The sequence below is a fragment of the Parasteatoda tepidariorum genome, chromosome 2 (genome assembly GCF_043381705.1).
Source record: "Parasteatoda tepidariorum isolate YZ-2023 chromosome 2, CAS_Ptep_4.0, whole genome shotgun sequence".
NCBI classification, from domain to species: domain Eukaryota; kingdom Metazoa; phylum Arthropoda; class Arachnida; order Araneae; family Theridiidae; genus Parasteatoda; species Parasteatoda tepidariorum.
In genome coordinates, this window is record NC_092205.1 from 36,552,653 (window position 1) to 36,569,561 (window position 16,909).

General features: G+C 26.9%; 2 protein-coding genes across 2 annotated transcripts; one reads left to right on the forward strand and one right to left on the reverse strand.

Moving 5' to 3' along the window:
• Positions 1-3,585: 3,585 nt before the first annotated feature.
• LOC107442487 (N-alpha-acetyltransferase 80) lies at positions 3,586-13,367 on the forward strand. The gene is made up of 5 exons (XM_016056066.4): positions 3,586-3,759; positions 5,058-5,200; positions 6,728-6,803; positions 8,288-8,378; positions 11,194-13,367. The coding sequence occupies exons 1-5, from the start codon at positions 3,653-3,655 to the stop codon at positions 11,446-11,448; spliced, it is 672 nt and encodes a 223-aa protein (XP_015911552.1). The 5' UTR covers positions 3,586-3,652; the 3' UTR covers positions 11,449-13,367.
• On the reverse strand, positions 12,887-16,872 carry LOC107442488 (putative glutathione-specific gamma-glutamylcyclotransferase 2). Its single transcript, XM_016056067.3, has 3 exons — positions 16,636-16,872; positions 14,005-14,046; positions 12,887-13,344 (listed from the first exon to the last, which is right to left on the reverse strand). The coding sequence occupies exons 1-3, from the start codon at positions 16,774-16,776 to the stop codon at positions 12,955-12,957; spliced, it is 573 nt and encodes a 190-aa protein (XP_015911553.1). The 5' UTR covers positions 16,777-16,872; the 3' UTR covers positions 12,887-12,954.
• Between the last annotated feature and the right edge of the window lie 37 nt (positions 16,873-16,909).

Below are 16,909 nucleotides of genomic sequence, written 5' to 3' on the forward strand. Positions count from 1 at the left end.
AGATTTCATATTGTTTTTAACATTGCCTTAGAATAAAATATCTGCAAGTATTTGAGTAATACTTTCAAAGCATCCAATAGCATTCTCAAACAAATACAATTCAAGTATTAACTAGTTGTGTCAGAAACATATGCTTTTACAATTCAAATTAATACAAAAAGATTACTTTTAAAAGTTGGACCCTGCATTTAACAAATCTGCAACTAAATTCTACAAGCTTTATGAATTGAAATTGATTTGCTAAGTGATTAAGTATAAAATAGGTAATGAAGATGGTCATACCTACCTGCCCTTTTTGAGCATCGTAGATGGAATGTACGAAGTGAATATTAATCAAAAGCATGATAACTATTTTCAGCTCCACTATGATTTGTAAATCGAAATTAAAGACTTAATTGCTTTGTTTTAAAATAACCACATTTTACATGTATGTAAATCATCTTAATTTTTCTTTTTTGCAATTGCAATACATATTTAATCTTTAGACAGGATTCAGTCACTGAAAATTAGTAATTTAAAATATTGCACAAAGGCACAAAAAATAATAAAATATTATGGGTTTAATAAAATTTGCACTTCTGATTTGTACTTGCTTTGTAATAAAGATGTGAATGCAGAGGAATGAAACAAAAAATAGCTATGAATATTTTATTAGTATTTATAAAACATATCGACGCATTCTTGCGTCTCCAAATCCAAAGAATTTGTGATGTCGTTTATCTTCGGTTTTCCTCTCTCCAAATCAGTGGCTGTAGTCAGGACCTTTCCAAATTTTTCAGCAAGCTATTGCCTGTTTCCCTCAAAACTTCTTGAAACTGTAGCTGGAAGCAAAACATTGAATAATATTAATAACATTTAGAAATAAAAACTGAATACAATCGAACAAAACGCAATTTATTAATGAGTATTTAGTGAAACTTTGAGAACTGAATTGAATGAAGAGCTTATATAATCAATTTGTTTTACAGTAATTACAGCCAGGGTTTCATGATTTTTAATTATTTTTTTTATAATTTGATGATTTTCAAAATGCGATATTAAAAAGAATTAGTGCGGTTTTGACCCCAACAAAATGCAATAATATCGACCATAATATTAGAATAAAAAATGACATTTTGAATGAAAATAATTATGCTTTTTTTTTCTCTGCAAACACAGTATTTGTTTATAATTTAGATCGGTAACATACATCTTTGTTATTATTGAAACTATCTTGCAGAAGGATATGAGTGCTAGAGAGTTTTGTCGCAGAAAGCCGGAAAAATAATCTGCCAAAGGGTTAGACACACTGTTTTGTAATGAATATTTAAGCTGTAATGCTGTATCTTTGATCAAATAATAAATTCGTTAAAAACGAAGTATATACAGGGCTCCCACTCTTCTAACAAAGCAAAAATTAAGAAATTTTAAGTACTTTTTTTCAAAAAAAATTAAGAACTTGAATTACCAAATTAAGAAATTACGAACTACCACTACTAATATTAAATATCAAATCGCTAGTATATAAGACATGTTAACTCGATTCTATTTTGAGGTACCTTTTGATAGAAGAAGGTTGACACAGTCAAAAATTAAATCCCCACAATGGTGACTTGCGGATGTGATAAGAACTTGCCAATATTGATGGATGATCCACATTGAACAGTTGATTTACTTAAAAATAAACTGCTCAAAAAAAATTAAATAAATAAATACGGTGAAGTAAATAAAGTCTCCCGGTCATTAAACAAAAATTAAGAATAATAACAACAACAAAAAAATGCTGTTATCACAAAAATGAAGGAAAAAATAATGAGCGAAATGCTATGAAGTAAAAATATAATGAGCAAAATATGACATAAATAAAATAAAAAAAATAGCATGAATCAACTAGTGGTATCCGTTCATCGAATTCTATCACAGATAAAATTCTGGAATGGGAGTAATGTGGCATAACTAACTACCACTACAAATATTAAGTACAAAATCGCTAGTATATAAGACATGTTAACTCGATTCTATCTTGAGGTACCTTTTGATAGATGAAGGTTGACACAGTCAAAAACTTTTTTGAAAAATTAAGAAATTTAAAGAGGGGATGATTGTTTGTCATTGAATATACATATACCAGCAGCGACCGTGCCAATTATTTACATTTAAAAAAATCATCAAATAAAAATAATAAACAATTATATTTTAATGTAAGTACTGATATATAATTGTATTATTTAACATGGCTCATACCAAAGTAGGATCAGACAATTTTTGCAAACCCGGGTCGAGTTTTTTCAAACTGTTTTCAGATTGTTAAGGGTTAACGGCATCTATTAAACTAATCTGTATTCCATTTTTAATGATTTCATTAAAATTGAATTGTAAAATTAAATGCAGAAATTAAGATTTGCATTGTTTTTCCATATATTTAAGCAGCAGCCCCCATCCCCCCAAGCTCTTGGACGCATTCTTGGGCAAATTCTAAATTCCCCCCCCCAAACTATTCGTTTTATTTAGTGTAAAAATTCCCCCCCCCCAAGCTTTAAGTGGGCGCATCGTGCGCCCACCTCCCCCCCCCTGGTGGGGGCCCCTGTATTTAAGAAAAAGAGTAAATAAAGAAATTTGGGAAAACCACTGAAAAAATTATTACAAGTGTTCATATTTCGCTACTAGGCGTGCATCACATATTCAGTCGTGTGTCATTCTTGCTACATATAACATGCTAAATATAAACAGCGTGAAGTAAATTTAAGGATACAATCACTCATTGAAATAGAAACAATTAAACTAAGATAACAGTAAATATAATGATAACTACCAGGAGTAAAATATTGTCTGTTTGAATTACTCCTCTGCTTTACATTTAATATTGAAGACACTAAAAAAAAAATTAACAGAGTGAAATAAAAGTTATAAATTTAAAGATACAATCACTCAATACAAATAATTGAAATACAAATAATTTAACTAAGATTATAGTAAATATAATAGCTACCTTGAGTAAAATATTGTCTGCTTGAATTACTTTCTAACTTTTTTTTATTCAATTACAAATAAGCATTGTGTTAAAAGGAATATTTCAGTCTCAGCATTTTTCTTGTCGGTGTCTTTAATTTTTAGATTTCAAATAGTTTGTAAGAATAAAAAAAAAAGACGAANATCGCAACACTCGAATACGCCATCTGGGGAGAGACCGGTTTCATGCCTTTAGCCCTTCTCCCTTCCCTCTCCTCCTCTTTTCAGTTGTATAGGAATGTACTACGATATTTTCCCTTTTCTTAATATTTTTCCTTTTTATTTAATAAAAATGCTTTTTAAAATTTCCGTGATGCTTTTCTTTAAAACTATATTTAATGTAGTTTTCAGTTCCACATAGTTTTCCAACTTAAAAGATTTTAATCTATGTGAAAATCAAGAGAGAAACCAATGTACTTCTTTCCTCTATGACTCCCCACACACTAATGGGGAAAGCATGCGAAGTGTTGCTATAGGTAGAGAGTTCTGCTCCACGCCACCTGCAGCCCATTTTGGTTACAGTGAAAAATAATGAAACTTGCAATTGCTTTAAAGCGCCATCTTCATTTTCTACGAATAGCAATAGATTTCCTTCTAAGGAAACAATATTTATCGGTATCGAATTATCGTTTTAGCAGACGATTTGTTTACATTTTATAAATAAATGTCCGAAAGCTCCCTTTCTGTTGTTTACCTTCATAAGAATAAAGAATATATCCAAGAATGTGCTGACTTATTAAATAAGCAGTGGGAAAGAAGCTCTTCTGCCAGGTTTTGTTGAAAATTTTATTTAACTTTTACGTAATGAAAAATTAAGATCATTTGTACTTGTGTTTCCAATACTTTTCATTAATAAATTAACTTCTTGCTTCAAGATTAATACTAGAGAGCTTATGATAATACAAATAATTTTGTTATTTTTAAACAAGCAAGTTATAATTTGCTTTATTCATCCAAACACAAAGCAGATATCTTTTGTTTTCTATTATAAAAATTTTTGTATCTTTGTTTATTATCAAAGGTCTAGGGACGATAAAGCATAAAAAACTTTGCTTTAACTTTTAGTTTAAGTATTATTTTTTATTGTGTTTTCAAATTTTATACAACCTATAATCCATAATTGTAGAATAATCTATAAACTAGAAAACGTCAATTGTTATTTCGCTTTAAATACTATTTTAAATGTAGAAAATAAACATGATTCTTTTGAAAAACAATCATATTGATTAAAAAAAAAAAAGGTGTAAATTTCAGTTTTAGACTGTGTTCTTGAATGAAATATGTTGATGGCATATAATAATTTGTTCAAGATTGATTGTAAGTAAAAAATAAAATTATTTTTATATATATTTGTTTAGAGAGTATAAATACAATAAATGAAATATGAATGATTTATGAAAAGGGAAAATGTGGATATATAGTTATAAATGTTTGATGGTTTAACTTCGGGCCTAGAAAAAATAAAATACTTTAATGTGTGATAAAATTATTTTGAAACACTTGTCATTTCATAGAAGAAAATAAATTCTATTGTTTCTAAGTATTGGCTATCAAAATGGACTACGTGTGGCACATGGAAGAAGTAGGCATGTTTTCACCATTAGTGTGTGGATAGTCATAAAAGTAGGAAGTACATTAGTTCCTGTCTTAATTTTCAAGCGTATTCAAATTTTTTAAGCTCGAAAACAGTAAGGAACTTAAAACTGCATTAAACATAATGCTAATATAAGCATCATGGAAGGGTTAAAAAATATTTTTGATAATCTTAATGCAAAAAATATTTTAGAAAGGGGAAAGATCATAATACATTTCTATACATCTGAGCAGAGGAGGAGAGGGAAGGAGAATGCTCTAGACATCTTTTCCCGGATGGCGTATTTGAGTGTTGTCATAAAAAATATTAAACATCATTGCAACTTAATAAAATAATTTTATTATTTTTTAAAACTTGTTTAGTTGATTGTACATTTGCTGATTTTTTAAAAGTTGATATGTAATTTCCTTTTCAACCTTTTCTGTTATTCAAATTTTTATTTTTTAGCATGATTAATTTACATTTATATTCACAGAACTCAATCGTTAGAAAATACTTCAAGTGAACTGCCAGATTCTGTGATTCTAATTGAAGAAATAAATGGTGTTAAATGTGTGATTGGGCACAGTCGTTTGACAAGGGTTTTAGAAGATAATAAGGGATGCTGGATAGGATCAGGTAAAGTATTTCATCATTTCTATTTTTAAAAAAATAAGAACTACATTCCTTATTTTCTAGCCAAATTTAAAGTAAAATACATTAATGTAAGGGAAATAAACAATAAGAATGAGAAACAGCAATAGACAGTATATGCTGGTTCTTACAGGGTGAACCAATAAGTTCTCACATACTTTCAAGGCTTTGTTACTATAGTACCAACTATATCATACAAAAACTCTTTGCAAAAAATGAAGGTAGCAATCATTGAGTATCTTTACAATTGGAACAATACTGCAATAATAGTTCTATAGAACAATACTTCTCACAATTGGTACAATATTGCCTTTTACTTTCTTAACGAGCTTAAGTCTCTTTTCAAATCCATGACCTGCAGTGCCCAAGGTTTTTATTGATTTTTCCTGACATATCTTTAGAATTATACTTTTGAATTTTCTAAAATTGGTTATTTTATAATTGTTCAGTTGAAGGAGCATTTATGATCAACCAAAATAAAAAAGCTTATAATCAATCAAAATAAAGTTCTGATCAGGGATGTTGGGGAGGGGGCATTCGTTCTCGGACAAAAGGTCAACTAAATGTTTACTGCATTACTCCTGAAAACATGTGTGGTATGAGAAGGACCACCACCTTATTAAAAGCAGAAACCTTCGTGCGTTTGTCGTATCCTTTCTCTGACCCTTTTCATAATCTCTTTTGTCCAAACAAACCATGGTCTGCCAGATCTCTTTTTCTGTCATCGACAGAGGACATCTCATCATATAGTGCGGCTTTGAGGAGAACTTGTCCAGATGAAAAGTCTGGGCTGTCTACTGCTATGGTAACAAGCGAGAGCACATTTCTAATGGGGGTGAAATGGAGAAATGAAGGTGTCAATTGGTTTACTCACGCTGACCTATGCAAAGATCACAACAAAACTATTCACCCCTATTCAAAGTGACTTTCCCTCGTACCCATGGTACCTGCCACAACGTGAGACTGATGTCTGGAGGAGTTCTCCTGAAAGCCGCACTATACCATATAATAGTTCTGTAAATAAAATCTCTCTCCAATCCCTGAGCTTTTAAGTCTCTGAAAAATTTGTGCGGTTGCTCTCCTTTAATGAACTTATTTAACAAAATTCCTTCATTCTACATAAGTAAAAAAAAATTATGAGTAGTAAAACATTTAACCTTGCAATAACTTATATATACCTTGCAATAAATTGTCTGAAAAGAATTGGGACTAAAGTAGAAGTATAAAATTTTTTAGCGTGCTTCATAAGTTGTAGGAAAACTTTTGGTCATGGTGTTTCTGAAGTTGCGCTTTATTGATTCATTAAAATTTTATAATACTTTAATTTTTAGATAAAAAGATGAATCAAATTAATGATGTATGTGTTAATAAGTATAATGCTATTCTTTGGTTTATAGAAAGTTTTAATGTCTGTTCTTGTGTATACATTAATATTTCAAATGGTCTTTTTTACTAATTCACATTATAAGAAATTAATGTTTTATGTAATATCAGGTACATTTATTTTTGTAGTTGTGATTGCTAAGGAAAAACAAAGAAAAGGATATGGAAAATATTTAATGAAGAAATCTGAAGAATATGCCAAAAAGTTAGTTAATATTTCACTTTTCAATTAAGTTTTTCTTTTAATAAAAAACAATCTTGTATTCTGTTACATTCTTAAAATTTCAAAGAACTTGTTGATGGTAAAATTTTGTAAACATTGAGGATTGTCTTTTTAATAAGATTAAGTATGGAAATAAATTATCCATAAACTTCACGGTATAACAAACCTGTATGATTACAAGCTGTTGGACATAATAATGTTATTTATACTTATTTTGAAATGGAATACTTATTTAAATTAATTTTTGACTAATTATATGTGTACTTCCTTTCTCATTTCTATATGCCTATGTTCAATATTTTCTAACGTACTGAAATGCATAAAGTAATTAACTTTTGCATGTTTAATTAATGCTATTAAAATTTATTTTTAAAAAAAACTGCCATTGCATTATTTAGCATACACAACAGAGTTTAGCTTTTAAGCTACTCTTGATCAAAGTAATTTCTTTATATGCAACAATCAACTCACTCATTTGGAAGTATTTTAATAGTTAATTTGTCCAGAATTTGTAATCTGGGAATAATCCAAGTGCATTAAATCAACTCTCACTAATGATTTTGGTTGTTAATATATGTATCTCTGATATATGTATCTTTTCAAATGATTCATCCAACATCATGTGTATTTGGCAAATTACGATGCAGTGCTCAAAGCTTTCTATTAAAAATTTCTTTCCTAGAAATTATGCTGTAGAAATGGATTTTTTACAAAAGGAATTTTTGATACGAAAATTAATAGAGACAGTTTTATAAGCTGGAGCTTCAATATTACATAATATTGAAATAAGCTATGAACCACATTTTCTATGTTTTTGATGAAACATTTAAAAAAGAATTGCAGATATGTTAATATTAATGAGTTATAATGTGAATTAAAATTAGTTATTTGATTTTTTTTTTAAAAAATCTTATAAACCATGAAAAAGGTATAATTTAATAAAATGAGTTTTTTTATAGTCACAATTCTGAATGTTGTTTACTTTTCTTTATACAAAGGTTTTGTAATCTCTCCAAATGAATATTATTTAAATCACAAAAATTTATTTTATTATCAAAAATTAAAAGATTGCGGGGAAAATGCTGTGAATTTCAATTGCTTTAATATTTCAAGTAGCTTAGCAGCTGAAACAAATGTTAGCGCTGATTTTTTTTTAATAGTTCATGCAATCATAACTATTGATTACACTTCTTAAAACTTATTTAGAATCCTAATATGAAAATCTACAAATCTCTGTAATACTCTAGAAAAAGCATAACGACTAATCTTTAAAGAATTATGATGCTTGTAATTTTAGTGATTTATAAACTCTATTAAAAAAAAAAACACTTGAAGTAATAGAAGAATTAATAACTTATTTCATAGATTTTATATTATTTAATTTATCTTTAACTTTTTCAATTTGTATCACAAATTCTATTGTAAACCAGCATTTTTCTAATGCACTTTTGTCTTGTATTTTTCAGCTTGAATTTTACCACTGTGTATTTAAACACTCAAGATCAGCAAGGGTTTTATGAACATCTAGGTTACCAGTATTCTGAAGCAGTATCATCTGTATGAATTTAATTTTTAATTTATCCTTTTTAAAATTATAATTAGAATAATAAAAAGTTTCTTTTATAAAATTTTTTAGAAACAAACATCAGGTGATATAAAAGGGTTTAAATTTTTATGAAGTTATTTTACCATTTTGCATAATATTTTTTAACTATTTTGTTTATATATTTTTAGTTTATGAAAGTATTAAATTTTATTGGAATAAGTGGAGCTCAATATTTAAAAAAAAAAATGAAACTAAAAATTAACCCATTCGTCCTTTTAAAAAGACAGTTAATTTTTTCAAAAAAGAAAAAAGTTTCAGCGCATATGTTTCATTGCTAGGACTAATTTTGCAGAAACAAGGTCTGTCTACCATAATATATTAATAATACAAACGTTTACATTTGGATCTGAAGTAAGGCACCTTACTTTTTAAAAGTTTAAGTGGTGAGTAACAGAAAGAAATATCGACTTGGTATAAACAAATATGTATTCCACTCATTTCAGATAGTAGTTTTTCATATATAGACCTCTTTTTGTGCCTGCATACTAATTGGTTAACCTAAAAATATTTTTAAAAAATGTAGATATGTCCTATTCATAGGACATCTCATTTATTTCTTGCTATATTTTTCAATAACAAAATAGTATATAATATAAAATGTTCTATTGATACAGTGATTATATTATTTGATTTAATGCTTAAAAAGTCAAAAACAGGGAAATTATCTAAGACAAATATATTGATAATTATATAAGTTCTAAAATGTAACAAAATAATATTTAATATCAAGTATGTTACCATGTATTTGAAATAGATTTCAACTTTTTTTAGTAAATTGAAAGTTTCTTAGCTTTAGAGTCATTCTCTATTTATCAAATAAAAAAAAATATTAAATTAGGTCTGTAGTTAATAAATTATGATTGCTTAATTTAGTTTCATGCTGGGATGTAATAATAAATTGTTTAAACTATCATAAAATATAGGTTTGTAGCAATAATTCTTTCAAAAAAAAATAATAATCTTATGGAAATACCACTTGGGTTGACGTCACGAAAACCGGATGGATGAATAGAATTTAGTGGCAATAAAAATTATACCTACTGATATAACTATGTGTAAAAACAAATTTACCAATTATGAATGATAGAACTAGTATTTTGTCCCGCAGTGGACTGATCGTTAAGACACGGTTCCCAGCAGATCACCGAAGTCAAGCATCACTGGCTGCAGTCAGTGTGCGGGTGGGTGACCACTTGTATCAGTCTGCGTAGGGACCGAGGGTGTGCGGTATTGGTCCTCGTTAAACTGTGCTACCGTAAAGTGTCCGACTTCGCGCGCAGGTCGTCGGGCTACCGAAGCGGGGGTGCCATCCCCTCCGCAGAGGATCAAAATTGTGATGGCATGTCTTCGGATCATCCTCCGGGATGTTTCCCAGACCGTCGCCAATAGCCCATTGTGCAGCTCTAGTGCGACGTAAATTAACAACAGCAACAGAACTAGTATTTTAAATAAATATAAATAAACAATTATGTTTTTTGTTTAAGTTTGCATTTAATTTTATACTATAAATTTTTTTTTACTCTAAAGGAAGAGATTTGTTTGAGATGCTGAGTTTTTTTTCTAAAATAACTTTTTTTAATTTGATTTTTTAACTCCAAAACTAAATCTTTGATAGTAATGTCTTTAGTGCATTCTGACTGTAACAAGAGGCTGTCAATCTCTTTCAAAGATCATCAAAAAGATCTCATTAAATAAGAGCCACTCTCAAATATTTTGAATGAATTTGAATCTACTTATTTGTTTTCTTAATATTTTTTTATTTTGATATTCTGGAAGTTCTGAATTGGATTTCTGTGTCGATTAAAATGCATTACAAATGGGTTGAATAAAGCAGGCTTCTTGGTATCCAATAGGGGTGACATGCATACCAATTGCAACACACATCCCGTTTTCAATTCCTTCAATATCTGATTTAATGCCTGCTCCTGATAATAGTGATGAAAACAATGAAGATGAGTAAAAAATATTGGAGGATATACTCACAACTGATTATAGATTTTTAAGCCTAAAAACTCTGAAACACTATTTATTTGCCAATGCAAACTGAACAAACGATAGTAAGTATGAGAGGGATATTGTTTAAATTGTATCTATAAACAAAAACAAGTAAAGAATACACGTTTTTTTTAATACTAGTTCATTTACGAAAGTGTCCATTTTTGAAAAATATGCATATATATATTTTTTCCTGATTTTCGTTTTTCTTTATTGTGCCTGTTTTATCTTTCTCCAATAGAAAATGTTAATTCAGGGGGTTCCACTGAATATTATGCTTTTTCAATTTGTTTACCTTTTTTCCCTTACTTCTTAAATTTTTAAGGGGCTTTCTCAAAAGATGTGAACTTGCTTAGTATTTCTACAGACTGACTCATTGATTTTTAAAAATTTTATAGCATTATGTTCTTGCTACGAAAAAAAATTTTTAAACCTTTTTCTATCCCTTGTTATAATCCAAACTGTTGAAGAATATGTTGATGATGGTTTAAGGAAAATAAATTCTTTCTTTTAAGGTTGATTATTAAATTTTTCGTTGTAAAGAAAGAACTTGCATTAGATCTTGAACTTGGCCCATCTGTTAAGAAAATATTAAATTTTCAGGCTAAAATTGATAATATTATATATTTTGAAAAATTTTGTGCGTTAGAGTGGAGAATTTTATTAATCAGATTTTATTGTAATTAATTAGCAGACATACTATTTTCTTTCAAAACTAAATGTAACTAATTTCTATGTTTTACCAATAATTTTATTTTTTTTCTGTTTCAGATTAGTTTTAAACCAAATGGATTACTGATGAGAGGATTGTTTGATTCCATAAAACATCAACAACCACTTTTAAATGAAAAGAATTGTGAAGAATCATGTAAAAAAATTACTAAGGAAATAATGCTATCAGAATGCAATGAACAGCAAAACTGTTTTGCACCACCTCCTCCACCTCCTTTACCCATTTCGAAAGTAAATAATAAAGCAAACATAAAAAGTAACTTAGGGCATTATTGGATGAAAAAGTCATTATAAAAATTAATGGTTTTCTTCTTCTGAAATAGTATTATAAAACAAAATTATTACTTTATTTATTCATATAATTAAGTATGAAATGAATTATACTAATGTATTAGCTACTAGTTATTTATAAAATTGATTTCTAGGAATAAGAAATTCAAAAAAGGAAATCTTATGTATGTTTGATAAATTGAAAATATTATCAAACATACATAAGATTTAATTTTTTTTTTAAAGTTTTTAAAATCATCAAAAAGAGTTAAGAAGGACATTTGTTAATTAACTTAACTGCATCAATTTTTAAATCATATTGCAAGTTAAAGTCATACATTTATGTTTGTAACACAGATAATAGGCATCTTGGAGTTTATTCACTATAAAAAGTGATAGGAAAAAATCTCGTAAAAAATTTATTCCTCAAATCATTATTATTATTATTTTGAAGGAAAATAATTGCAAATTGTCACAAAAGTATATTTAATCACAAAAATAGTTAAAAACTTACTGTAAATATTAATACTTATATAATAATTCAAATATTAATACTTAAATAACAGAAAATCATGTAAAGTATAATCAAGTTCAGTACAGAACCCGTTATCCGGAAATCAGAGAACCAAAAAACCGGAACGAAATTCAATTAATTTTCCCGTCATTTTTTGAAAGAAAAAAAAAATTTTTTTCCTCTAAGATTTTAGGATTTTTCTTTCTCTTTTGAAAGATTTTTACCTTACCATCATTTTGGAAATAATCATTAGTGTATTACTTCATCATTTTTTCTTCTTTTTAAGATTATATCCAATTTTATTTTTTTTTTAGTTGGGTTTAACAATAAAAAAACCGGCTTTTTGTAGCGATTCAGAAAACCGGAAAAATCAATTATCCGGAATAGTGATAGTCCCGATCGTTCTGGATAATCGGTTCCCTACTGTATTTTCAACTACTTTCTCATTTTACATTATAAATGTTTATTAAAATAATATTAGTGTGAATTTTGTACCTGGAATCAACAAGATATTTTATCTATTTTTATTGATCTGACGCATTATTGATATCACTTATAAATGATATGCTTAGGTATTTTATAAATGCTTTTCTGTTAATTTTAGTTTTTCTGTTAATTTTTAAGTTAGCTAAAAATTATTTTTACCTAAAACAAACAGTAATTTTAATTGCTAGACAGGTAACCTTATATTTGATAATTGTTTAATGTAATATGAGAATTTGATGAAATAACAAATGCCATGAAGATTTTTGAAATATTTGTTTTTCCAAACTGATTTTATTGATGTTGTTTTTTATTTTATTGTTTTTACATTGTAACAGTTTTCTATTTGAACTTTGAAAGTCATAGTTTTACTTATTATTTAAAAATGTATATTTACAAAAGGTTTGTTGATAAAAGTTAGAAAATGTCCAAAATGAAATTTTTTTTATGAAAAAAAGCAATAAATTTACATGAAAAATGAATTAAATAGTTTAATAAAATAAATATAGTTCCATTCCTATTTAAAGTAATACTTAAATCTTATTTACACACAAATTTCTCTCTATTTCCCTCATTTCTTTTACTAAAGCTTCTAGTTCATAAAGATGATCATCATAAACATTAGGTAAAAGTTTTTTCATTGTTTCTGCTAATTGGAAAAGATATTCATCATTCCTACCACTTGGACCTTCAGATTTAGAGATTTGCTTTGCAATAACATTTAAAGGAGCTGGACCCAAATAGAAAGGATTATTAGTATCACCAATATATATTGATAAATTAAAGGGCTTCAAATCTTCATCACATGGATAAAAAGTAACTGTTTTCTGCTGATATCCATCCTTTTCTCTATAATCTAAATAATCTTTTACAAAGGAGATGTCTTTCTCAGCAATTTTGTAAGCAATTCCATACACTTGATCCTGAATTTAAAAAGAAAGAAAAACTTTAAAAATTTGTTACAAAATGCAGTTGATTTAATGCAGTTGATTAAAATAATTATCGGTGAATAAAAACCTGAATTTGAATATTACATTGCAAATACTAATCTCCGTATATGATATTTTTCTTCTTTTTTTACAGTTACATTTAAATATTTCGTTACATGGATTAACTATCTATGATGCATGGTGTTCATGTAGGAAGATTCTCGTTCTGTGCAATGCAAACTGCAGTGCCAAAATAAACTCACAAAATTCAATTACATATTCAATTTTTATGTTGAGTAAACAATATTTTAAGTGTGCAATGTGCTATTCACCAGGACAAGAAAAAATTTAAAAGATTTCATATGAACTGAAATGTTCAGATTTTAATCTTGGTAAACAATGTAATATACACTTCAAAACTTTAACAATCTGGCTATTTGATAAGTAGAAAAATTCTGGATTGATGTTTCTTCCCTATAAATAATTTCTTTATTTAATAGCATGAGAAAACTGGTTTGGCTGTGGGGGGGGGGGGGATTCCAATTTGAAATGGGGCATTCTACTTGCAGAATTGTCAAAAGGCTAAATTGAATTATAGAAAATTATTGGAAATTTTTAATATTTGTTTACATAATATTCAAAGAAAGGAGTTACCTTTTGATTAGATGATTGAATAATTGTAACTACTCGACCAGGCTGTAAATAATAATGAAAAAAGCTTTAAGTTGAGAAGTTTATAACAATAATATAATGTAAACATAATAATATAATATGATATAATATAATACAGTATAAAAACATAATAAGGAAACAATTTAGCCTAAAGATATAATGCAAATTCCATGTGACAGTTTTATTAGAAAAGAAAAATTTAATTGAAAATATTAGGAAGTATTCATTTTAGTTTTTTAAATACAGTTTTATTGAGTACAATATTTTGTCTTGATAAAAAAGAAAAGGATATTGAAACTTATTATTCAAAATTCAATACTAATAATTAGAAAAGTGTATTATTCCAGTTTATTGCCTGCCAAAATTAAAAAATTTCATGTGAGACTAGAAATTTTTCAAGTTTATTCAAATAAAAAATATTATGCACTTTTAAATATATTTATACAACACACGTATGTATAACATATGTTAATGCATTTATGTAAAATTTTACATCACAGTCCTTATTTTGGAAAAGAGTGAATATTTTGCTAATGGGGAAAGTTCCACAAAAATTTAAAATAGTGGTCTATAAAGAATAAAAATCAAATATAAAATATTTGATTTTTACTCTTTTTGTTAATTTATTTTTATAAAAGTGTTCTGCCATAATAATTATTTATTTAATAATAATTATCTTTATATAATGTTGCTTGTTATAAAGTAAATAAAAAATTCACCTACAACAGTGCCTTGGGTTTTATTTCTTTATTAAATTTAATGCATTTTCCTTTTTTTAAAAAGAAATGTATTATTTTTATTGCTCTTAGACATGCATATATACTTTTAAATTACAAGTTACAAAAACTGACTGTTAATGATTGTTCTTCAACTTTAAAAATAGCTATAAAAATTGACATAATACAATTTTAAAAAATGCAATATGGATTTTACAAATTTTACTACTTTTATGAAGAATCAACATCATACTCTTAAGTGGTACATAGCCAACAGCTATACTAATATGCTATTTTAAAATATGATATTAATAATATATTTATGATGTACACAGCTAAATATTATAAATGGAATAACTTTTCCCAACTAATTTCTCACACATAATTATATGTCCCTTAATTGGAATGCACTAATAGTAATAATAATCAGTAAAACAATTATTCTAAATAGTTTTTTTTTTTAAAGTTTAAAATTCTACTAACTGATTCTAAAGTTATTCAACCAAAGTTAATATCATATTTATTCAGTGCTAATAGCAAGCAAATTGTATTAGTAGTTACAGAATAAGGGGATGAACTTAGTAATTTAAAAACTCATAAAGAACTAGTAAAAAATAGGAATTAAATGTTTATTGCATAATGCAAAACTCTAAGAAAAGGATAAAAGACAGGTATAAGTGAATGTAAGTAAAATTTTACATTTGTTTCTAGTTAATAAATTTTTGTAACATAGCAATGTTTTTTTTATATAACTTGTCCAGGGTCAGACTAGAAGTATGGGACCCCTAAAAATTATCTATTTTTAATTTCCCAGAAATATAAAAAATCTTTCTGATTTTATTATTCACTTACTTGATTAGAAATTTTAAACTTTCTTTTTAAAGCTAAATATTTTATGTTTCATTTTTAAAAACTTTCTTTTTTAATTAACATAGAAATTTTTTAATTGACCTCCTATTCTATAAAATTGAATTTGTATTAACGAATTCTAGAATTACTTATGTTGGTCCATAACGGTATTATCTTCAAAATATAATATTATAATTTGTATATCAAAATATAATATTATAATTTGTACATACAAAGATAAAATGTGCCTTCACATTAATTTTTTCTTTATTTTTTTCATTTTTTAGGCACCCACCTAAACTTGAACATTTATTGGGAGCAGTACATATTTAATCTCCAACCTTACATTTACATAAGGGTGCGACATAGTTTCCTTTAGTAATTTAAATAGTTTCCTGTTTGATTAATTATAAAAAGTATTTTATTTGTAATAAGAATGAAAGAAATCACAAAGTAAGTTATAAAAACTATGTTTAATTTTTCTGCTTGCTTTTAAGTTTAAAGGAATATTGGGTACCAAGGATCTTTGAAGAGGGGCAACTAGGGTCTAATGCCAATCCAACCCTATACTTGTCCTCTTCGCACCAGTTATCCTTAAGTCTCCATTTCCAAGTACCCTTGTTTCTTTTATGATAAAAGAAATTAATCAAACTTGAATCTTTCAGGATATTTACCTTCAAAGTTTATAATTATATATACTTATAAAGTATATATGATTATAAACTTAAGTATATATAATATAAATATTATATATACTTTATCAGTTTATAATATATAATAATATTTCAAATTGAAGGATTTCTTATCAGTAAAATATTGTTTTATAAACTAAGAATTTATTAAATTAAAAGAGTTTTAATAAAAGTTTCTAATAAATTATTTAAACATTTTTAAGATGTATAAAAATTATTTATGGTATTAAGAATTAATATATTTAATAAGATTGATTGAAAAAACTAATGCAAAGAAAATATTGATAAAGTTTCTTTAAAATCTTTTTTATACGTATAATCAAAATTTTTATTCTAAAATATGTTTAGATTCCTACTGCTCCAGGAACTCCTCGATGATCTTCGCTTCCTTGCCAAAATCTTCTTATAAATCCCTTAATGTAACCAACTTCTCGTTTTTCGTACGGAAAATTAGTTTTCCACATAAGCGAGCCATATCCGAAAATCCACATTTGCATAAATTTAGAAGAATCGATTTTTAAATTGAATAAAAAGAAAATGTAATTCCGTCTGCTTTTGTTTATATTTACTATTAAATGTTGCCACTCTGATAAAGTAAATTCTTTGAATTACAGAGGGAATATTTATTAA